Source organism: Pelobates fuscus, chromosome 4, assembly GCF_036172605.1.
Source record: "Pelobates fuscus isolate aPelFus1 chromosome 4, aPelFus1.pri, whole genome shotgun sequence".
NCBI lineage: Eukaryota > Metazoa > Chordata > Amphibia > Anura > Pelobatidae > Pelobates > Pelobates fuscus.
This window is the reverse complement of record NC_086320.1, coordinates 291,025,226-291,050,064: the sequence shown is the minus strand read 5'-3', so window position 1 is coordinate 291,050,064 and position 24,839 is coordinate 291,025,226. Positions and strand designations below refer to the sequence as shown.

The following is a 24,839-nucleotide window of genomic DNA, read 5'->3' as shown; positions in this document are numbered from 1 at the left end:
TGGCATAATTAAGCTTAACAATAGGGACCTGAGTTGAGTCATCATACCCTGTGGGGGAGAGGATTTATCCCAAACTGCTGTCGCTGGGTAATGTGTAACGCTGGTGAAGCGGCTTCTTTAGTGGGGAAGCGCTGTAGTGCGTCTTTGGTGGGTAAGGCGGGGGGGGGGGGGGGGGTAAGGTTTTCCCCTAAGAGTAGCGACCTTAGGAGCGTAAGCACTGTTATGTGGGGCCAGGGACCCCCGGGGGATCAGGGCTGCTGTTGGTGCTGATGTGTCGCTCGTAGGCTCGCGTTACCCCGTGGTGGGTCGTCATGTTGGGGCAGTGCTTGGTCTGTCAGGCCCAGTTCGTACCGTTCATACCCCAGAGTGCACCCTGTTGTGTGATCAGTATGGCGTGTCTTATCTGTGCCGTGAGCGTTGTTTAACGCCGCCAGGCCAGGGTGTCTCTCGAGAGGTCGGCAAAGAAGCTCACCGCCATCCCATCAAATTGGTGTGGTGTCTTGCCCCTCAGGGCGGCTTGGACCGCCATTTTATCCCTCCTGGTTTGGAAGGCAAGCATAACGTCTCGCGTGGCTTCGGTTGGCGCTTTAGGCGGTTTTGGGATTTTGAAAATGTTGGCGAGGGCCATCTTGTTAGCCTTTGCGGGTGGTAGTATAGTGGCAAGTAGACGCTTGACAACTTGTGGTAAATCTGTGTCGGGGATCGTTTGAGAGATCCCTCTGATTTTCAAGTTATCTCGTCTTCCGGCATCTTCCTGCTCCGCCATACGGTGTTCATGTAATTTTTGTTGCCGTTGAAGATCTCGTACGGCCTGTTTGAGTTCCCCAAGGTCCTGAGCGGTGGTGCCGGTTGTGCATTCCAGCGCATTTAAGCGGGTAGTCAGACCCTTCAGGTCGCCCCTTAAGGCCGTGATATCCTCATGCAAGTCTTTGTGATGGCCTGCAAGTAGCCTTGTGAGGACTGCTATAGTCACTGGAGCGGTGTCTGGGTTAACGTTAGTCGGCTGTGTCGGCTTACCCAGTGTGGGGGCTGGCAGACATTCCTCTCCGGATAGATCATCAGAAAAGTCGGAGCAGCTGCCGTTGAGTGCCGCCATATTGGTCTCGTTTGCCTCGCGGGCCTGTCTCCACATGTCCCCAATTGTGAGTCCCGGATTGTTTTTTTCTTTAGGTAATTTTTTGGTTTTTCACCCCATGGCATGCAGGGGGGGTATAGAGTGTCGCTGTTGTAGTTTGAGGGCTTGCAGCCTAGGTTTTTTCGTTTTTTCCCCGTTTTTGCCTCAGAGCTCTCAGTCCTTGTGACCGCTTGTCTCGGCAGTAGGCTCTGCCCCCCGAGGATTTCCTTTTATTTCTTTATTTTTAATTTTTTCAGGAGAAACCAAATGCTAACAACAACCCAAAACAATGTTTTAATAGAGCACAGTTTTGGGTTGCAATAACCTTGTAAACCAAACTACTGAGCTGAGCTTTTTGTCATAGCTGGATTTTTATTGCCTTTGTGATTTACAGTTTCAGTCAAACAAAAGTATGGAATGATCTATTAAAGTTTAAAAACATATTCACTTATTTATTACATACCTGCTAACACTGACAAGCATGCAGTCAGACTGGCAGGCTGATTGGGCTTTTGTCCTGTATGAATACTGTTATACAATGCATGGTGTGATAGATTGACTGAAATGACAACTTCAAACATCTTCTCTTTCTCGGGCCTTTTTTCGTCTTGAAAGCGAGTCTTTATTGAATAACACGGGAGATAGGGGCATTCTGAAACTAGAGAGCTGAATTTCTTGTGTGTAGTATGGGTTTATAGCATCAAGAGCAGAGCTGATATACAACATGGATTATTTTATATAAGCTGATGGGTGCAACGCTTAGCAAAACTATCTAACAAAAGACCGCTGCACCCCAAACAAAAAATAAATTATAACTCCATGTGGTGTATAGAAAACATATTACTCACTTGACTGCCTGACTGCTTGACTCTGGGTTATTTGGTGTTTGTAATTGTGTTCCACGAAGCACATGATCTAAACATAGAAGAACCGCACGCTCATAAAAACACCTAGGAAATCAAAGGGAACATTGAAGCATTTACCTGCTTTTATATTGTGCACACATAGATACACAAGGCAGTATACATGAAAGAACATGCAAAATATCATAGTTTCCATGCACCAAAACATTGAACGAACAAAAAAACTAACAGAAACAAAAATAGGGAAAAACGGGAGAAGTTTTGCATCTACTTAACAATACATTTTCAGCAAGACTTGCTGAAAAATTGTCATCTATTAGATACGAAACATGTCCAGGTTTTCCATAGTTGTGTTTCTGTTTATTATGCAGATGTCACACGGATCAGGCTGACTGCACAAGCTGTGCAGATGTGCAGTGTGCAGACTTACTCTCTTCCCCCCTTTTAGGATGTTGCAAGGTGAAGAGCTCTTCTAACTGCACATGTGACACTGTGAGGGTTTTCCAGCATTCCTAGGGATAGGACACTGATTGGTTAGATCAGTGTCCCGCTTGGAGTGAGTGCAAAAAGCATAAGAAAGACAAATAAAGTAAATATAAAAACAACATGTTATTTACCTGCATTTTTCAGGCTACAGAGCTAAAGCTTTTGAAATGGACAGTTGTCTTAAAGTAGTGCATGCCATGTCTGATTGCATGAATATAGGTGTATTTACCAACCAGTCTGTGCTAATGAAAAATACATCTGTTATCATGTCCACATACACTACTGCTACAGTACTGGGTTCTGATGGCAGTACAAATGATCATATTAGGTCTGGCTAAGCATTGAGTGACGTCTAGATAGCAAAGGTGAAGATAACAATCACTCTTTTTTATTTTAAAGACTCAGGAGGGTATACTGTATGCCACATTTTATGCTTTTGTAGTTTTGTTATAATATGTAACCTGCTGATGTGAGAATTTCCTGTAACTGCAATTTATTAGAACATCCACCCCCCATCTATACATTTTTCTCTGCTGACATACTGTTCCGTGCATGCATTGCCCTTCCTGTTGCACTGGTAATGCAATGCTTTTTCTGTTTATATTTCTATGTAATCTATCACAAAATGTTTCTTTGGCAAACACCTTTTTTTTTTTTTTTTACTTTTCCTATGATTGTTTTCTTGATTCTTTAAGAAAGTATTACTGTTTTGCTGTGAGGTGCATTGTTACATTTTTAAGATTGATTACGTTTAGAACTCTTATTCCTGATTACTGTAATTCTATCAACTGCTCGAAAATCACATTACTGAGGTTACTGAGCGCCTACAGCAACTGTGATGTGGTAACGTATGTAAACCATTCACTTTAAACAGACTTCAATGCTGCGGCAGTAAGGAAATGACTTCTCGGGGGGAAACATATTGTGAAATATTTATCCATTGCTATTGACAAACACAACTTATCGCTGTTAAGAGAACACCCACCAGCCCTTGGGAGCAAAAAAATAATAAAAAATGAACTCCATACTATGTTCTGCACCTTAGTTTTGGGCAACACAAAAATCACACCACAACTCACCTGCTTTAAATCCTCATTAGCTAACATTATACCTTTCCATTGCATTATTTACCCGGCAAAAAACCCTAAACCCTCGAAGTATGTGCAACCTCCATTATTAATTACTTCTCAGCCCTACAACAAACTAGAGGTCACACTGCTGTCCGTCTATGGGCGTCTATAGTAGGGACAATGCTTAAACCTTTTGTCCCTCTGTAAAGCTTTCTGTAGCGGCCCCAATGTCCTTTATTAAAATATTACTCTAATCGTTTTGAGAGAGGGGGACCTTTTCTGTTTAATATGCCCTATTGGGCATTCGGGGTAATGCCTCACCTCTTAATTTTTACATATCTGGAATCCTATGATTGGACCATTTACCAGCTCAGAGTGCATGTGCTTACTCCGGGCCAAGGAAGAGAGTGATTGGGGAGGAGGGAGGGTGTTTTTTAATGTGGAACAGGGGAAGGCGGGATGGAGTGCAGAGTGGGTGGGAAGGTGGGAGTGGAGAGCTAGTTTCATTTGTAGGCTCTCTGCATGCAAGCAAGGGGATGATTTCTATGTGAAGTGCGCTCTGACAACAGACTGTGCTGCCAATGTCACATGTGCTAGGGGTGCAGCTAGCCCCAAGCACATAATTAAAAATATATCTGTATGTGCAATGTTTCAAGCTGAAACATTGGGCATACTGACTCTTACCACCATGACCATTTCAAATCTCCAAGTGACCACATTTCAAAGTGGTCATGGTGGTTGGAGTAACTTTTTAATATACTCGGCAGGAGCTCTGTAATGTCACTACCTATTCCCACACAGACTGCTGGAATGGAGATATAATAATAAGATAGTGGGTTCCTTAGCCCAGTTACTCTGTTATTCTCCCATGAGGAAATGTCCAGTCCGCTGTTCCTAAGGGCCTCTTCTTCTTTGGTCCAGTATTTTCTGGGATCTGTGTGTTTTCAAAACCCCTGGTCTCAATACTTTAAAATCTCCCCAATGTATCTAGATGATGGAATGTCTAATTCATTTATCCTAAGTGAATAGTTCCCCTGTCCTAAATAGTCAGTGGTCCCTAAGCAACTGGTCACATACAGTAACGAGAACTCTCTATTACTTCTGTGAAATAGTTCGCTCAGGAGGAGGAGGAGGGGGTTACCTAAAAATAAACTAGCAGTGGCGACATAAAATAATCCAGATTTACAGTATATGGCACAGTTAACCATTAAACCTCCTTGTCCATGAAAATAAGCTTTAATTAAAAACAAACACACACAAAAAACAAAACTCCAGAAGGCACATCAAAATGTTCCCAGTGTAGAGTAAACATTTACCAAGTGCAAGTCGTAAACTTATATAAATGTCTATTAAGGGAGAGATATACAATACATGTATTCTGAGCAGCCAGCATATGTATAGGAAACATTGGCAACATAGGAAAACTGAGCTTTTTATTGTATCACATAAAGTTTGTGTTGAAAATTAGAACTTCAACGTTTTTCTTTTAATAGTCTTCAGTCTTTTAAATGTATGTGGTTCTAACAGATTGATTTAGAATTTCTAAACCTAAGGTTTCTACACTAAAGTTTGGGGATTTCTTTCTTAGAACATAAACACACACACATGGCCGAACAGCAAACTTTGTGGCCTCCCTGATAGTATAGATAGAGGCTATAATTAGATACATGTAGAGTGAAATGTCTGAAATTACTCTCAGATACACTGTCTGTGTTCAAGTAATATGTATGTAATGTCCAAGTGGTTCAAGAGAGATTGGTTTACTGGCTGTATGAGTATCCAAATCCAGAACCTCAGCAATCAACCAGTCTCAAAACTTTAGTGTCTAGGAAAATCTCTTATGTTTTATACTCCCAAACAAGACAAAAAAAAGGTTTATTTATCATGGCTGAAATGGCGAGGCCTGAATTTGTAAGAGTTGCTAGTTATATCGTTTTATTCATGCTGACATATTAGGTAAATCTTTAAACTGGTACTCCCTCTGCTCAATATTCAGCGTGATGTAGTTCTGCTATGACACTACAGGTTTGTCAATTGCTTTTAAAACGAGATGAAGACTTGGTGTCATTAATTGTGTTTTCTAATTTTTTAATGTACGTTATTCTTTATTGAAATTTTCAAAAATATAAATATATATTAAAATTAGTTTTTAACGGATAAAGGAGCACATTAAACGCCATCTCTACTACAGCTCATTGTAGTGGTTAGAGTGCATAGAGCTTGGGGACACCATTCATGTGGTTTATGTCAAATACTTTGAGGTGATTTGGCAATAAACATGACTCTCCCAAGAGTCTAGAGTCCCTGGCCCTCTACTTCTGTTTAGCTAATGTGGAAGTAGATTACTACTTTAGGGACACTATAGTCACCAGAACAACTACAGCTTGTTCTGGTTGATATAATCATTATATGCAGGCATTTTTATTCAAACACTGCCTTTTCAGAGAAAAGGCAGTGTTTATATTGCCCCTAGGGACACCTCCAAGTGGCCACTCCTAAGATGGCCACTGGAGGTGCTTCCTGGCTCAGTGCTGCACAGTAGGCAGCACTGCGTTTCAGCGTCTCCACGCTCTGAATGGGGAGGCTTAATTTTCCTCATAGAGATGCATTGCTTCAATGCATCTCTATAAGGAGGTGCTGATTGGCCAAAACTGCATTTGGCCCTGCCCCTTCTGATGATGTCACCAAGGGGGCGGGGCTGGTGCCGGCAGGGCCACCTGGCACTGGAAATAAGGTGAGATTTAATTACTTTTAAGGGGACTAGAGGAGGGGGGTGGGGGGAGCGAGCCACCTAAATGGTGGGTTTAGCACTATAGGGTCAGGAATACATAGTTGTGTTCCTGACCCTATAGTGTTCTTTTAACCAGTTTGATTCATGATGGTAGTTGCTGGGTTGTAATGTTTGTGGAACTTAATCCTTAAACATATTTATGGCCTTGTTAAAGGTATATCATATTATAACACATTCTTGTATGTATGTATTTATATCAATCATTTGGACCTGTGTGAGTCTACAATTCTCTACACCATGTATATCAATTTTTAAATCAATAGAGCTATGTGTGTGTCCCTTTTTAATTCTTATAGTACCACAATAGGGCACAGTGTGATCATGGTGACATTCCCTTTGTCTCCCCTTTTCGCCTCTCAAAATGTTGTGTAAAATGACATAAAAAACAGATAATTGTATTTGTTTATTCTAGGTTTTGTAGGATCTTCAGGATATTTTTAACGCATGTATTCACAAATAAATCCTTTTCTAATTTAATCTTTCATAAAGGTCACCGAGCAGTTTACATTGGCGTCCATGTACCACTTGGCAGGCAGACACGGAGGCGTCACAGGCACCGTGGCCACAGGCATCACCGGAGAAGGAGAGAACGAGAAAATGATAAAGATGATGGACGAGAATCTCCCAGTCATGGTAATTATTGTGATCAATGCAGTTGTAGAAATTCTTTCAACTTTTTTAGCACCAGGTAGTGAGATTTCTACAAATTGTTTAACTTATCACTTACCCTATTCTTTTTTTTTTAATTGTCTAAAAATTCAGACTTAAATCTATACCATCTTCAAGAACACTTAACACATTTTCTTCTTTTTCTGTGAACGAATTCCAGTGTTTTTCTACTTGTCATTAAAAGTCTCACTTTCCTTTCCTTCTCACTTTAAGTTCCTTTTACTGATGTCTAAAAAATAGAATTTTCTTTTTTTTTTTACTTTTTGGGAAGGGGGGTTATTCAATGAAGCATTTATGTAAGGGTAGAAAAAAAAAGGAAAGAAAACAAGCGAAGCATTACAGTGGTATGACTAATACTAATACACCATAACACCATTCTCAAACAGGAAAATTGTAGGAATGCTGAAATGGCATCTATCCCACTGAAAAGTACATTTTATTCAAGTGAAGTAGACATGCGACTAGGCCTTCCGCTGTGATCATGCACCAACCAAATAAACTAAAAGTCTCTGCCTACCTCATACCAGGTGGCCATATGTGATATGCAAACCAAAATTAACTAGCTCCTTTTGCCATGACTCAATTTGTACTTGGTGATGGCTAGTGGACAGCGAAGTTATTAACCCTTGCCTCTAGCAAATGTTAGCTCCTCTGTTCTCCTCAACCTTGAAAATCCACAAGTAAAATCTTGCACGTGTCACTAGTAACGTTGGAAAAGGCACTGTATGTCATTAAATGCTTAAAATATGTTTAACCAGAAGCAGATAGAAGTATACTATTTTTTAATATAACTTGTACATTTTGACATTAAAATGTTATGTTTCCACTCTCTGAGAATTTTTTTTGGCAATCCCCCAAAATGGCATGCACTATCAAGTCACAACAAGTTAATTAACCACGTTTTACCACTTTCACTAGTCTTTTTATTAAAATATACACATCATATAATTTGGTCCTGGCACAATACACCATGTAGCTTGTGTTTGGGCATCATGATTATAGTCCTAGCTAAAGAAAGCATAATTGGTCAAGCCTGGCTGGCTGTAGTCCTTGCGTATTTCGCGACCCTTCCTTCTCTTCCATCCCACAACACACTTAATTATACTCTGTGTGCCTCATCGTTCCATCCATTATGGACAACCGTGCCAGAATTTCAAGATTTCCCTTTTTAACATATAATCAAACAATTAACACTGCCATTGAACACTGCTTCAAACCTTTGTGTCCCGTGAAGCCTAAACATTATATATGGTTTCAGTTAAATATGGATACAGTCAGGCATAGTTTTGACCTGTGGCAATGGTACCTAAAATCAACAACCTCACAGGCTATAGGGACACTAAAGCTTTTGTATAAACTAAAATAACAGACTCAAACAGGGCATGGACATTGCCCCACATCTGCCATACATGGCATGTGGGTATAGTTGAGAGCCTCCACCTGGTTTTGAGTATTATTTTTTCGTCACTGGCCATGACAGGGGACTGGACTGGGGAAATTGCAGTTATAGTATAATGTTATATACTATAATATAGTCCAATTGTAAATTTTATTTAATTTGACGTTCCTTATAGATTGTGATATATATCTGTTAGTTTACTTTTGTAAAATGTACAATAATTGTGTATATATATACATATATATATATATATATATATATTTATTTATTTATTTATTTTCATTTTTTTTTTAATCCGTTCAGACACTCCTTCGCAGCGTGTTCAGTTTATCCTTGGAACAGAGGATGACGATGAAGAGCACATACCTCATGACCTTTTTACTGAAATGGACGAGCTCTGTTTTCGGGACGGTGAAGAATGTGAATGGAAGGAAACAGCTCGGTAAGGTTTACTGGTTTGTTATGTAGTCAAGATGTGCTACCATGTAAAGCATCGCTTTTCATAACCTGTAGCTGTGCAGCTCACTTCGCATGTTGAGTTTATGTTTACATTCCACTAACCAAAAATAGAATGTTTCTTTTAGATGTTCAGACGGACCGTATGGTAAATGTCAGTTTATAACGCTCCTCTGTATTAATATGTTCGTAAAATTCTATGAGCTTGTTTTATATCTTTTTTTTTCGTCATAACCTTTAAAGTTAACTTTTCAAGAACCATACATTTATATAGAGTTTCTGAATACTATTTAGCACTTAGTAGTTTACAGTGGCCATTATTTCACAGTGCTCTTCAAACCTGTCCACCGGACCCACCAAGCTGGTGATGATTTGAAGATATGCTCAAAAGTGCACAGGACTCTCAATAAAAATGACAAAGTAAATCTTTAAAGAGTTACTCCAAGCACCAGGACCACTTCACTGATTTAAAGTTGTCATTGCGGTTGGAGTCTATGTGTGCAAGATTTCACTATGACGCTGCACATACAGAGTTTAACTCCTCTGCTTCTGGAGATGTAACACCAACTCTGGCAGCATCACTGGAGCATCATTAGTCAGCCTTTAACCAGAGCGAATTTGAATTCTGTGTAAATTTGGCATCTGTCTTGGATTTTGTTTTTTTTAATTTAAAACCAGATTAGCTATTTTGGCCTCAGTTTTGCAATTCCGTTTTCAAATGACTTCTATTCTCTGCCTAGTCAATATACACCTTGCTTAGAAACTCATTTAGCATTCAACAGGATGATGGCTGTCAAAGAAGATTTACAGCATTATGTTGGTAGTTGTTGTTTAATATATGTTTATTTATTTGATAAACTAGTTAAAACAAAGACTCAAATGTTAAAGGGACACTGTAGGCAACTAGACCACTTCAGCTGATTGAAGTGGTCTGGGTGCACTGTCCCTTTTGCACTTAGTGCTGCAATGTATAAGAATTTTCTGCATATTATTATTATTATTATTATTATTATTGCCATTTATATAGTGGCAACAGATTCCGCAACGCGTTACAATATTATGAGAGGGGGGATGTAACAATAAACAGGACAATTACAAAAAACGTACAGGAACGATAGGTTGAAGAGGAGCCTGCTCAAACGAGCTTACAGTCTATAGGAGCTGAGGTATAAAACACAGGAACAGGAAATAGCATAGGACAGGAAATAGCAATCAAATAAGGTGGGAGTGAAAAAGAGCTGGAGGAGAGAGTAGAGTGCTGCCCTTTAGGAGAGAGCAAGAGACAGGTATGTGAGGTAGAGGTTACTCTGGGAGGCCATAAGCTTTCCTAAAGAGATGGGTTTTGAGGCACTTCTTAAACGATTGAAGACTAGGGGAGAGTCTGATGGCGGTAGGCAGGCTATTCCATAGGAAGGGTGCCGTCTGCGAGAAGTCCTGCAAGCATGAGTTGGCCGTACGGGTGTGAGTAGCAGACAGGAGATGGTCATGGGCAGAGCGGAGAGACAGAGAAGGGGCATACCTATGGATCTGTGAAGAGGGGCTAGAAATATTAAGTGCTTCATAGGTATGAGTTAGCACTTTGAATTGACTCCTATAGGATACAGGAAGCCAATGTAAAGACTGACAGAGGGGTGAGGTGTGAGAGGACAGACTAGAGAGGAAAATCAGTTTGGCGTCAGCATTCATTACAGACTGTAGCGGGGCAATACAGCTTTTGGGAAGACTAATTAGGAGAGGGTTACAATAATCCTTGCGGGAAATTACTAGAGCATGGACAAGCTCCTTGGTAGCATCTTGTGTAAGAAAGGTGTGGATGCGGGCTATGTTTTTAAGGGGGAATCTATAGGATTTGGCAACATACTAGATATGAGGCTCAAAGGTGAGGCCAGAATCAAGTATGATGCCAAGACGGCGTGCTTGCAAGGATGGATTGATGTGGATACCACTTACTTGAAGGGAGAGTGAAAGAAGAGTTTAGTTTCAGAGAGAGGGAGTTTCAGAAAGCGAGAGGACATTTAATCAGAGATGGAAGAAAGGCAGTGACATGTTGCTGGAAGGCAGGGGAGGGGTCTGGGGAGGAGAGATATAGCTTGGTGTCATCAGCGTGCAGGTGGTAGTGGAATCCAAATGAGGTAATAAGTTTGCTGAGAGAGGCAGTATAAAGAGAAAATAGAAGGGGACCAAGGACAGAGACTTGGTGGACTCAAACCTAGACAGGATGAGGGGAGGAGGTATCATTAGAAAAGGAGACACTGAATATATAAGAGGAAAACGAGAGGACAGAGTAACAGAGACCGAGTGATGGAAGAGTTTGAAGAAGTGGAGCATGATTAACGGTGTCAAGGGCAGCAGAGAGGTCAAGAAGAATTAGTATGGAGTAGTGGCCTTTGGATTTAGCTGCGATTAGGTCGTTAGTAACTTTGATAAGAGCAGTCTCAGTAGAGTGGAGAGTGCGAAAGCCAGATTGAAGAGGGTCAATGAGAGAGTTGGAATTGAGGAAGTGAGACATATGGGTAAAGACAAGTCTTTCCAGAAACTTTGAGGAAAAAGGGAGTAGGGATATGGGACGATAGTTAGAGGGGGAGGACAGATCAAGAGATGTTTTTTTCAGGATAGGTACTACAGTGGCATGTTTATGGTCAGAAGAGAGAGATCAGTTAAAGAAGGCACAAGACAGAGGGACAGAGATCTGATAAGGTGAGATGGGACAGGATCGAGCGGGCAAGTGGTGGGGCGAGAGGAAAGGAGAAGCGCATCTACCTCTTGTTCAATAGCTGGGGAGAAAGTCTGAAGGAGAGGAAAGGCATAATCTATGTATGGTTGAGAAAGAAAATGGCAAGGTGGGGAGAATTATTTCCTTAGCTGTTTAATCTTGTCGGTAAAGTAGCATGCAAAGTTCTCAGTTGTAAGGTTAGTTTTGGGGTTGGCCACAGCAGGGCAAAGAAGTGAGTTAAGGGTGTCAAAGAGACGCCTGGGATTGCGGGAGCATGAACTAATGAGAGAGGAAAAGTAGGACTGTTTGGTGATGGCAAGGGCTGCGCTGTATGAACACAATATGAATGAATCTATTTTGGAGATAGTGTGCCTGGGTGCGGGACTTCCTCCAGGAGCATTCAGCACAACAGCATCTTTGCAGGTAGCGTGTTGATTTACTATGCCACGGTTGGGGGCGTGTCCTCCTCGAGGTGCATGTTTGGAGCAGGGCTGCAGCTTTCAAGGCAGAGGTGAGGGTAGTGTTATATATGGAAATGGCCAGTGAGGGACATGAGAGGGAAGGGATGGAAAGCAGTTGTGAATCAATATCAGCTGACAGCATACGGAAGCATTGATTCGTTGCGGGACGGAGAAGGGGGCAGAGCATCGACCCAACGTCGAGGGACATCAGCGCTAGAAAAAGGAAAGAAAATAAAAGGTTTCTTTTTTTTTTTTTTACCAGGGAGGGTAGAGCGTGAGGGGGAGAAATCAAGGGGAGCGGTAGTGCCAGGAATACAGCTTTGCATTACTGGCACTACAGTATCCCTTTAAATGGAACCTATAGTCCTGAATATGTTCTATTGTTCTGATGAAAGTTCCCTGAGGGGGACTGAAACATCAATATTTTATGGATCATGTAAATGTAATTAAAAGTTACTTTTTATACTTTATCTGGAAGTCCTCGGCGTGCGGTTTAATTTGTATTTACTGAACCAGGCATTAAATATTCACCACGTCTGGAGTCCAAGCTTTTTGGTATATATATTTTATATATATATATATATATATTTATATATATATATGTAATATAATCTTCTATTTAAGTTTATTTTACTCACCTTATTTCCAGTGCAGAGACATTGTTGTTGCAGCTACCAAATCCGCCTTCTTCTTCGTCATCAAGCATGGTGTTTTTAACTGCTCAGAGACTACAGCAGAACTGTTTAGGTAGAGCTAGCCAGACAGACTATAGTTATCCTGCAATGTACGTGTGCCAGTCTTATGCTCTTTTTTCCCTACCCACTTGCCCATCTTGGATTCCATCCATTTTATATTGGAAAGTATGGGTTAGATAAAGCCAGTTTATAACAACTACTGACGTCTGTCAGACCAGGCATGTATGTATTTACTTTTTATGTTCCAAGTTTATGAAATAAGTTTATAAAGCAATCTTTTTTTTTTCAGGTGGCTCAAATTTGAAGAAGATGTTGAAGATGGCGGTGACAGATGGAGTAAACCCTATGTGGCTACTTTGTCTCTACACAGCCTCTTTGAACTAAGAAGCTGTATTCTCAATGGCACGGTGATGTTGGATATGAGAGCCAGCACAATTGAAGAAATTGCAGGTTAGGTTTTGTTCTATTTTCCTGTACTTTGTTGGCACAATAGTCAGTCTGAGGCACATTTCCTATAAGTTGTGCCTCTACGGGGAGCTGTCACCGCAACTTATTTTTCCTTGAAAGGGTTTTGAATCTGTAGCAAATCTTCATTGTATATTCGTTCTCCAAGCATACCTTCTTTCAACAGGCAATGTCTAAGGCTTCATGGCTCTGCAAGATATTGCGGTCTGAGAAATGTACACTTCCCATGATACTTTGCAGGCATGCAGATAGATAGAAAATATAGTTAATCCTCTTATATAAAACTACCCCAAAGGTGTCGCACCACTGACCCATCACTTTGGAAGTGGAGCTATGGAACAGTTGGTTTCTTAAAGGGGCACTATAGTCACCATAACAACTACAGCTAATTGTATTTGTTCTTGTGAGTTTAATTATTCCCTTCAGGCTTTTTGCAGTAAACACTTTTCAAAGAAGATGCAGTGTTTACATAACAGTCTATGGATAACTCCACTGGCCACTCCTCAGATGGCTACTAAAGGTGCTCCCTGGGGTAGTGCTGAACAGTGTGCAGCACTGACATTCAGTGTCTCCACCCTTTGCATGGAGACATTGAACTTTCCTCATAGAGATGCATTGATTCAATGTACCTCTATGAGGAGATGCTGATTGGCCAGGGCTGTATTTGGCTTGTACTGGATCTGCCCTTGATCTGCCTTCTTGACAATCTCAGCCTTTTCAATGGGAAAGCATTGTGTTTAGCCTTTGTTCAACACTTCTGATGATGTCAGGGGCAGAACCAGCAGCAGCAGACTGCAATTAAAGTAAGATTTTGCTATATTTAGGGGGCAAATGGGATTCAGGAGGGCTAGATTGTGGTTTTAACACTATAGGGTCAGGAAAACATGTTTGTGTTCCTGATCCTATAGTGTTCTTTTAACTTGCAAACAATCCTTCATTAATAATTACACACTTACTGTCTTGTATGTCCCTTTAATTTTGTTTTAGCTTAGATGTTCCACTTCCACTGTGCTTTAGGGTGTGCCAAAGTAGTTAAGCCCACATCTCTTTTACACTAATTGTGTAAAAGAGATTTGAAAGTGGGAAATTTTCAAATTTTCAAAAGCTTAGTGATATTAGAAGCATTTATGCATTCTATTTTCTGATTATAATTTTTAAAGTGCTATAAATTCTAGATAGTAAACCCACAGGCATATTCTTAATGTGATTGTCTAGTTGACCTTACTTTTAATGCATTATTAAGATAATGTATTCAAGAATATGTCAACACAATAAATCAAAGATAATTTAATTTGCTTAACTTTAATGTGTCACTCAGGACACTGTCTAGTGCAGGGGTTCCCAAAAGGTAGATCCCCAGATAATTTACAACAAAGCTTCCATGATGCTTTATCATTCTAAAAGCACTCTGAATGTATGCAAAGCATCAAGGGAGTTGTAGTTCTACAACATCTTGGAATCTACCTTTTTGGTTCCCCTGGTCTAGTGGGTCTGTCTGCAGATGTTGGCAGACTCCTGCTCACTAGGAGGAGACACTTCAATCAGGGGCTTCTCATTTTGGGCTCAGGTGCTGACCTTTTCCCATAAAGCTCTGTCAATTATGGGTTTATGAAAAACTACCTTTATCCACCTTTATCTATGTTACAGTGCTACCGCCCAGCCCATGTGTTCCCTATTAAGGGTCAAGAATTATGTAGGGGTTTAGAAAAATACCCCTCTCTGTCTCATTAGATATTTGTTTGCCTGGAGCAAGACTGCAAGGTGAATAGTCAGTGTAGGACCGACCTAAGAGGTTTGTCTTGACGTGGCAGGTGGGCTTGCATCTAATCCCCTACTGTTCTCCATCTATACTGCCTCCCTTGGTAAACTCATTAGCTCCTTTGGCTTCCAATATCATTTCTATGAAGATGACACGCAAATCTACCTGTCCTCTCCTGATCTCTCCCCGTCTCTCTTGACTAGTGTCTCTGACTGCCTCTCTGCCATTTCTAACTGAATGGCTGCCCACTTCCTTGAACTAAACTTGAAATTCTGGTCTTTCCTCCCTCAAGTGTTGTTACTCCTGTGTCTGTCTCCCTCCAAGTCAATGGTGCTACCATCAGCTCCACCACGCAGGCTCGCTGCCTAGGTGTTCTCTTTGACTCCGACCTCTCCTTCAAGCCTCATGTTCAGTCTATCGCCAAATCCTGTCGTTTTCATCTCAAAAAACATTGCGCGCATCCGACCCTACTTAACGCCAGTTGCGACTAAGGTGCTGGTCCATTCAACTGTCCTTTCTCGCCTTGACTACTGTAATCCGCTTCTTAGTGGTCTTACGTGCTCCCAACTTGCTCCGTTACAGTCCATAATGAATGCGGCAGCGAGGCTCATCTTCCTGTCTGCCTGCACCTCCCATGCCTCACCCTTCTGTCAGCCCCTACATTGGCTTCCTGTAAGATATAGGGCTCAATCTAAAATTCTGGTTCTTGCTTTCAAATATCTGCATAATGCTGCTCCCACCTATCTATCCTCCCTATGTCCCATCTAGGCCCTTACGCTCTGCTGAAGACTTACGTCTATCTTTTGTCCGTTCTCCCACCTCTGATGCTCGCCTTCAAGACGTTTCAAGGGCTGTACCGTTTCCTGTGGAACTCGCTTCCCTCCTACGTTAGATGCTCACCCAGTCTCCACTCCTTCAAAAAAATCATTAAAAACCCACTTCTTCATAAAAGTGTATCTATTAAGCTGTTAATAGCTCCCGACTGATTCCTCTCTTGCAGCTGTCACTAGTCTAATACTATCCTTACCTTTCTGTGTCACTTTACCCCACTCCCTCTAGAATGTAAGCTCATTGAGCAGGGCCCTCAACCCCTCTGTTCATGTGTGTCCAACTAGTCTTGTTACAACTGCATATCTGTTCGTCCACCCATTGTAAAGCGCTGAGGAATTTGATGGCGCTATATAAATAATAACATAATAATAATAATGGCCATTGGAGTGGAACTAAAAACCTCCATATGTCTAAATATGTATAGGGATTTGGGATAGTGCGCAGGTAACTCTTTTCTTTGTTTTTTGTTGTAAGTTTATCCAGTACCGGCAGTTCTAGTCATCACGTAGGATGATGTAAACTGCATGGTAAACTTATAGCAGCCATACTGTGGTAACTATCAATTTATAGACAGGGCTGTTCACTGTTTAATGAACTAAGTTGTGTTTTCCTACCCGCAGAGCTGTGACCTGTGCATTTTGTGCATTCCAGGAAGAGAGAGAATCTTCCTTTCTGTATGTTGGGAATTTGCTTGCTGCGTGCGCAGTATAAACAATATTGATCTAAGCACCCTGTAACTAAGTTCTTGATTGACAGCCTTGGTGAACTTTCTTCTTCTTTTTGCAATTCACTGCCACTATAATCTACTGTCTGAAATTAATGTTTCCAGGAAACTCTAAGCACCATGCAGTTTCCAGTAAAAAATACACTGATCAGCCACAACATTAAACCACCTGCCTAATATTGTGTAGGTCCACCATGTGCTGCCAAAACAACTCTGATGCGTCAAGGCATGTACTCCCAATGTGTCCTGTGGTATCAGGCACCAAGACATTAGCAACGTATTATTTAAGTCCTGCAAGTTTCAAGTTTGGGCCCCCATGGATTAGATTTGTTGTTCCAGCACATAACACAGACGTGCTCACTCAGATTGAGATTTGGGGCATTTGGAGACCGAATCAACTCCTTGAACTCTTTGCATATCCCTCAAACCATTACAGAACAATTCTGGCAGTGTGACAGGATAAATAATCCCGCTGAAAGAGGCCTCTACCTTTAGGGAACACCAGTGCCATGAAGGGGTGTTAAAGTCACTCAGATCAGTTTGCTTGCCCATTTTTCCTGCTTCCAACACATGCAATTCAAGAACTGACTGTTCACTTGCTACCTAATATATCCCACCCCTTGACATTGTAAGGACATTGTAAAGATATATTCAATGTTATTCACTTCACCTGTCAGTGGTTTTAAGGCTGTAGCTGATCAGTGTCAGTGCTTAGAACAAAACTTGAATTCTTCGCTGACATTTTATCAGAATATAAATTGTTGCTTTGTTACTTTAAACATGCATTCCTGTTCTGTTGCAGTGTATTTCATGGCACTTTAAAAAAGCTGTGTGTAATGAACATTTATTACAATTATACAACAACAGAAATTATATTTAATTCACTGCGGGTATTAAAGCAAATGTGCTCAGCAATGAAATATAATGGTTATGTCAGTACTAGGATGGCGTTCCCACGTTAAACGCTAGCTTGTTTAAATGCATAATGACATTTTATTATGATAGGGTGTAATACTTACATAAACAATCAAAAACAAAAGAGCAAGCAACCCTTGATTCAGTGGGATTGTGTCCCACAATGTTATCAAGCTAAAAACCAATGTGCATAGGCTGCTTTTGTTTGTATTGTTTGTTCTGCTGCTTTGCCATACTTAGTAGAACTCTTTGATTTTTAAGGGTGCAATGTAACCCATTGCAAGGAGCAGGGTTATTCACTAGAGTAAATTCAAAGTGAATTTAAGATTTAAGGTCAAAATAGCCGAACTGGAACATTTCTCTAAGTCAGCTATGCTTTCATTGCGTCTACTCTGGCCTTAATTTTGACATCACTTTCAATGCTCTTTTATTTATCACTTTAGTGAATAAGTCCCTTGGTTTATTATTATTATTATTGCCATTTATATAGCGCCAACAGATTCTGTAGCGCTTTACACTATTATAAAGGAGGGAGATTTTCCGATAAATAAGACAATTACAAGAAAACTTACAGGAACGGTAGGTTGAAGAGGACCCTGCTCAAAGGTGCTTATAGTCTATAGGAGGTGGGGCATAAAACACATTAGCACAGGAAATAGCAATCAAATAAGGTGGGAGAGAAGCAGAGCTGAAGGAGAGAGTAAAGCACTGCCCTATAGAAGAGAGCAAGAGACAGGTATGTGAGGTGGAGGTTAATCTGGGAGGCCATAAGCTTTCCTAAAGAGATGAGTTTTGAGGCACTTCTTACATGACTGAAGACTAGGGAAGAGTCTGATGGAGGTAGGCAGGCTATTCCATAGGAAGGGAACCGCTAGTGAAAAGTCCTGCAAGCATGAGTTGGCCGAACGAGTGCGAGCAGCGAACAGGAGAAGGTCAGGGCAGAGGGGAGAGACCAAGAAGGGGCATACCTATGGATCTCTGAAGAGATATAAGAGGGGCTAGAATTGTTTAATGCTTTATAGGTTAGCACTGGATTAGCACTTTGAATTGATTCCTATAGGATACAGGAAGCCAATGTAAGGAATGACAGAGGGGTGAGGTGTGAGAGGACCGACTGGAGCGGAAAATCAGTCTGGCGGCAGCATTCAATGTAGCATATAAATATTTTTGAAATAGGCATTGAAAGTCATGTTTCAGTGTTTGCAAATGACACAAAACTCTGTAAAGTAATACAATGTGTGCAAGATATTACTTTGCTGCAGAGGGATTTAGATATACTGGGGAACTGGGCACTCAAATGGCAGATGGCAGATGAAATTTAATGTAGAAAAATTCAAAAGTTATGCACTTCGGGGTAAAGCATGCACAAGCATCTTGTACCCTAAATCAACGCTCAACAAAGCCCAGGCTCCAGGTCGCCATGGCAAAATTTCTCCCTGGCGCCTGGGATGTCGGCACTTTGAGGTGGCCACCTGCGGAGGCATTGTAGGCGGCTTGTGAGGGAGCAATAATATACACGCAGCTCCCTCACGCTGTTTAATGATGCTGGGAGACGGAATATAATGTCAGTCCGGCATCACCACAGAGAGCGCGAGGGATCTGCAGGTAGATCACCGCTCTCTCTCACGCAGGAAGAGAGAGCAGCCCCACTGGACCCCAGGGAAACATCCACTCAGCTCTCCCAAAGGTATGGAGACTGAGTGGACTTCAATTAAAATAAAAAAAATCTTTGTGTGGAGAAGGCTTGAAGGAGAGGTCGGAGTCAAAGATAACACCTAGGCAGCGAGCCTGCGTGGTGGAGCTGATGGTAGCACCGGTGACTTGGAGGGAGGGAGACACAGAAGTAACAACAATTGAGGGAGGAAAGACCAGAATTTCAAGTTTAGTTTAAGGAAGTGTGCAGCCATTCAGTTAGAAATGGCAGAGAGGCAGTCAGAGACACTAGTCAAGAGGGACGGGGAGAGATCAGGAGAGGACAGGTAGATTTGCGTGTCATCTGCATAGAAATGATATTGGAAGCCAAAGAAGCTAATGAGTTTACCAAGGGAGGCAGTATAGATGGAGAACAGTAGGGGATTAGATGCAAGCCCACCTGCCACGTCAAGGCAATCCTCTTAGGTCGGTCCTACACTGACTATTCACCTTTGCAGTTTGTGTGTGTGTGTCTCTGTCAATGACTGTCAGTGTGTCTCTGTCAGTGTGTCTCTAAAAATGAAAATCCAGTGCACTCCCTTATCTACTAAACAGCAACTTTGGGGCTGACAGATTTTGTTTTGTTTTTTTAAAAACACCTAATCTAGGCAAAAAATAATGGGGGTTTAGTTACATTATATGAGCATACATTGCATAAGTAATGTACCCCATCTTTGGCAGGTCCTACTCTAAAAGCCAAATGTCTGCTAGAGCTACTTACTTGGGAAAAAATTATATCTCGAGTTCTCTGCAGTACAAGGCTAAATTGGGCCCTGGGATGAGGCACCTGTAAGTAGCTCATTTAGCAGACATTTGTAGCGCCGTGGCCGGTGGTAATGGTGCTTCTTCAGCCTCCGTGGTCAATGCAGAGGGAATGTATCTCTGTCGGTTCTCAGCCCGGGCAGGCTAGTGCGCTTGTGGAAGTAGTGCCCGGTGGGGGCCCACCTACTCCTTGCCGTCTCCATCCGGCTCCCTCTTCCATCTCCAAGCCGGTGCTGCCTGCATTTGGGCTTGTAATTTTTCCCAGAATCGGTCAAAGGTTAGGTCGACGCGCTATATCAGTCGGTCAATTGCACTCTGGTGAGGCTGTACCGTTTGCTGCTGAGGTAAGTATGGTTCCGCCATCTTGTTTGCCTCAGTGAGACCAGTGCTGTGTCAGCAGCTTGCAGGCAGTCAAAGTAGGGCGAGTGGGCCAGTGGGGACTGGGATAACCCCCGCCGGTCCAAATGGGGAGGGGACAACTAGAGATATGGATCACACCGTTAACCAGAGAGCCGGGAGAGCGGTCCTCTCCCCACGGCTCAGACTCGTGTAGGTCGCAAGCCTCGATTCAGACTATCTAACGCCGGAGAGACACTTAAACGGTATCCCCAGGTACAGCTATGACCATGTGACAAGATTAGTGGTGATTGTGGTCAGTGAGATTGAGTGGCCCAGGAATAATCCCCAATATTGAGGTTCAGACGCCGGAGCTCTAGCTGAGTACGTCTGGTCTGCATGCAGTTCGGCTCCCTCCCCCATGTGCTGGCTTTTGTGATCTCGTAGTTTAAACTTTTTAAGGGATAGCTAATAAAAATGTAAAAACTAGCCACTAAACACTCTGAATGCTTATAAAATATTGTTTTAAATTGTCTCGCTTTTAAATATAGATCCTGGAGAACTGGCTCTTGTAAAGAAGAATAGTTGCTTGTGCTGTCTCATAGTTGAATAACTGCTGACCCAACCAGTCCTCGACCAAAACCCGTTGCCCCCCAATAATACACGTGACACCTAATTCTTGTGGATAAGGGCATTGGCCACAGCTTTATTTAATATAACAATTTTAACTCAGTCCAACTCTGCCAGATGTTTCCCAACAGGCAGTTCTCCCAAATTCTGTACCATGAGCCTCGACAGCCGGCTCCTCGCCATCAGCTCCGTGCAGGCTGTCGTCTCCCCAAAGTTCCTTTTTTATTCTGTGCTGTGACAACACAAAGAACGAGAAACAAGACACAAGCCACGACACCAGAAACAGGGTGGGAGGGTGGGAAAACAGTCAGGAGCCCTAACTGATCCTGCTGACTGGTAAGTCCCCTCCCTCTCCCTTTCCTTAAGAACCACAACTTTAGACACAAATGTATCTACCTTAACCCAGCCCACAATCTTGGGCAGCAGTCATGCTCCCCCTTCCTTATTATTCCAGGGGGAAACTGAAATGCTGTAAAAATTGCCAGTAATGGTGACAGTTCAATATTTTCAGGCCAGAGTCTTTAAAAAATGTGCGAAAATAAGCTTTTAGAAGTTTGCGCCCTCACAAACACAACAAAACACTGTTGAAAAAGCTTTTTTTTTTTTTCTTCCAATTTTAAGAAATACATTTGTGTGAGTCTGAAAGTCCTGGTCTAATAAATGAGGAAATAACATATTTTCACAAACAAACACATTCCATGCCTCAGCTATTGTTTTATTTCTCTGTTCATTGCAAAAAGCAAAACGGGTTAATGTAATTAGAGTTAACCAAGAGGGAACTCTCAGCTGTTGTAAAGCTGCATCCCCCATAATGCTTAGGGACCCTATGGGCGACAGACAGGTTCTCTGCTGTCTAACCCGGATTTTAATGGTATTATGCAATCATTTTTGCTCCAGGACATTTAATCCTCTCTGGTTGTCATTTGTTTGACTGACCCACCATGTGTTTCTAATAGGATCTCTCTGTGCAGCCTTTAGCAGAGGTCACTTTGTCAGCTCGCATACTCAAATACCTTTCACATACGTTAGTCAAAAGGAACACTCCAGTCATTTTGTGATCATGTTCATTTAGACATGTGTCAAACACTGTTAACTAGAGGATTAACATTAGCGAGTGATTATTAAAATAGACTGGTCACTTGTAAGAAGGCATTAAATCATTACAAACTGTATACTTACAGAGCTATTTACTAAAGTGACAAATCAAAGTAAATTTCACATTTAAGGCCATAGTAGCCGAACCGGAAAAATAGCTGACGGATTTTCCCATTTCGGCTATATTGACCTGAAATTTGGAAATCACTTTAAATTCACTTAGAATTCTCACTTTTGTGAATAACCCTGTAAATATTTTTCTAAAACTGTTTGCTGCGAATCTCTTTATAGTATGGGCATTATGTGTTTACTACGCCACTTCTTGATTGCATCTATAAAACTTATCGAGGCAATTTCAAAAAAAGCAAATAAGATACTTCTCAGGAAGAGGAAGTCTGAAGCATGTTGAGAGTATAATGTTCTCAGCACAAGTACTATTAATGCTAATTGTGCTGTCTGGCAGTTATTCGAGAGGTTGTTAAAAGGTTGTTTAAACCTTTTAAAGGGTATCTATCACTTTTGAGATTTTCATGAAGATAGAATCTTTATAAAGCTCATTTTGACTCTGTTGGAATTTCTTTGAACACAATCAAAATTACACATTAGATGTAGTAGCCACTCATTTGTTCTATGTAACTGGCCATCTTTGGAAAAAGGCAGGGTCGTGATGAGTGATAGGAACATGATCTCACTCGATGCGCAGTAGATCCCTATTATTGCACCTTATTGCACATGTGCAAGATTATCTATGGAGTGTCTCATGTGACTCTACTTGGACCCAATGAAAATAGTATTATAGTGACAACGACTCCTAGCACATAACGTCATCAGGAACCAAAGAAGTATGGTGGGAAGAACGTGGCGGCAGTATGACTGTAAAAACTAACTGAAAAAAATAAATAAATAACAATCTAATAGGTCCGGTATTTTAAATGCGAAATTATGTACATATATGTATTATTTACAAAAGGTCAAAGTCATTGCACAGCACAATATAATGGGAAGGGGGAGAGGTTTTTTTTGTAGAAACACTCATATTTCATGAATATTATGCAATGTAGAAAATAATAAAGGTCCTTAAAATCTAGACAGAGGTTGATGGGGAATTCATTTATGTTACATTTAGATTATTATAGTTTGGAAGAAGGAACTCATTAAAATAGATATAGACAGATGTGTTTTCATGGTGTTTCTTGCTTTTACATTATTTTGGAGCATTAATGACTTACAAGAGAAAACGACCTGAGATCGGAGATTGCATGAAGCTGATTTGCAGGGCTGTATGTAGAGATTTCATGTAATATATGAAGTCTACTTCACTGTAAATGTGCATATTGTTTGTAGACTGTGTCATATCGTGAAGGTACATTTCTTTAGAATAGGGTAAAACAAGCTGGTAATTGCATCAGTAGATTTTTGCAAATGTTTAAATCCACTGTCTGATAATCTCTATTATTTTCTCAGATATGGCGCTGGATAATATGATTGGGTCCGGTCATATGGATGAAACGATGAGGGAGCAAGTGCGGGAAGCCTTGCTGAGGAGGCATCACCATCAGAACGAGAAGAAGTTCAGTAACCGAATTCCATTAGTGAGATCCTTCGCTGACATAGGCAAGAAACATTCTGATCCTCACTTACTTGAACGAAACGGTGAGATAAGTTGTGATAAGCAGCTTATTCTAACCAATTTCGCTATTACCAGATTGCTTCATGTCTTCTTAAAGCAGCAGCTATCTCATCCTTGGCTATCAGTGTTGTAATGCATAATTTGTTTTCAAAATGATCACGGATATTTAATCTCTTATTTTTTTTTTTTTGCTTCTTGTGATCAAAACTTTACTTTTCGCTGCCAAAGTAATAAAATCTATAAAGCTTTGCATTGTAGAAAATAAAGTAGAAGTAGAAGCAATGCTGTACCTGTGAACTTTTGAGAGTTGGCTCTTAATCTCGGGGGTTTTACTCCAGATTTGGTGTTTATGGACAAATTCGCATCCATGAGCTTTTATTTAAAGATTATTAGTAATCTGACCATACGGAAACATCCCATTGGATTTTTTACTCTAAGGTCCCTGCTTGTACAGAGGGTTCTTGAAGCTCCAAATGTTATGATGTTAGTGTTTCTAGTAGGCATTATTACTAAACCAATTAAATAAAACAAATTACTATTAACGTAGAATAATTTTGTTGTAAGTTACAAGAGTTTCTTGCTCGATCCGTGTAGAAAGTTCCCAGGTTCGGCAAAACTATTTTAAATTTGACTTAATTAAATTTGGATTTCGCTGCTGCTTTAATCCTATAATCAACTTTCTAAAATTTGATTTTGCTCTATCTTACATGTTGTACTTAATTTACTTCAACACCTATATCTTATACAGCAAATGTGATGGTTTAACCTCGTAAGCAGAAGGTTAACATCAGACTATTCTGGAATAATTTAGGCCTCTTATTTGTTTTCATTATAATGTTTACACTATGTAAATATTATGTGCTGAACAGTGGTAGGTGCTCTCTGTGGATGTTTTAAAGAGGTGTTCCTTGGTACCACTGTAGGTTTCCAAACTGGTTCTGATCCGTGGACTATATCATGGGTCATCGGTTAAGTCGAATCCAGCAGCAGTGGCTGACCATTCGCGTTTGAGAGGTTAAGCCTGACAGTACATGTTGAAAGTAAAGTCATACAGATATATGCAAAAATCTACATTCAACTTCACAGTTATTCTGGGCGTCTGAAACTATAAAGGTGTAGAATTCTTTTTATAGTAGAAGAGCAGTAAAAACATTCTATCTCTATGGGACCAGTAAAAAAAAAAAAAAAAGTGTCTGTCTGTCTGTCTGTCCTGCACATCAGAAACATTAAAAAGTACGGCATTAGCAATTATTGAGTAAATATAACCTCAAATTGACAGCTTA

At 41.0% G+C, this 24,839-nt stretch overlaps 1 protein-coding gene across 14 annotated transcripts in view; it reads left to right on the top strand.

Moving 5' to 3' along the window:
* Positions 1-24,839, top strand: part of SLC4A7 (solute carrier family 4 member 7) — a 551,990-nt gene that overhangs the window by 79,570 nt on the left and 447,581 nt on the right. For 11 of the 14 annotated variants that reach the window (XM_063452201.1, XM_063452206.1, XM_063452203.1 and 8 more), the window contains exons 3-6: positions 6,814-6,957; positions 8,696-8,834; positions 13,007-13,167; positions 23,391-23,579. In XM_063452201.1, coding sequence (XP_063308271.1) covers positions 6,814-6,957; positions 8,696-8,834; positions 13,007-13,167; positions 23,391-23,579 — 633 coding nt within the window. The remainder of the gene's footprint in view (positions 1-6,813; positions 6,958-8,695; positions 8,835-13,006; positions 13,168-23,390; positions 23,580-24,839) is intronic. The other 3 variants (XM_063452205.1, XM_063452204.1, XM_063452197.1) reach the window with 1 other exon arrangement.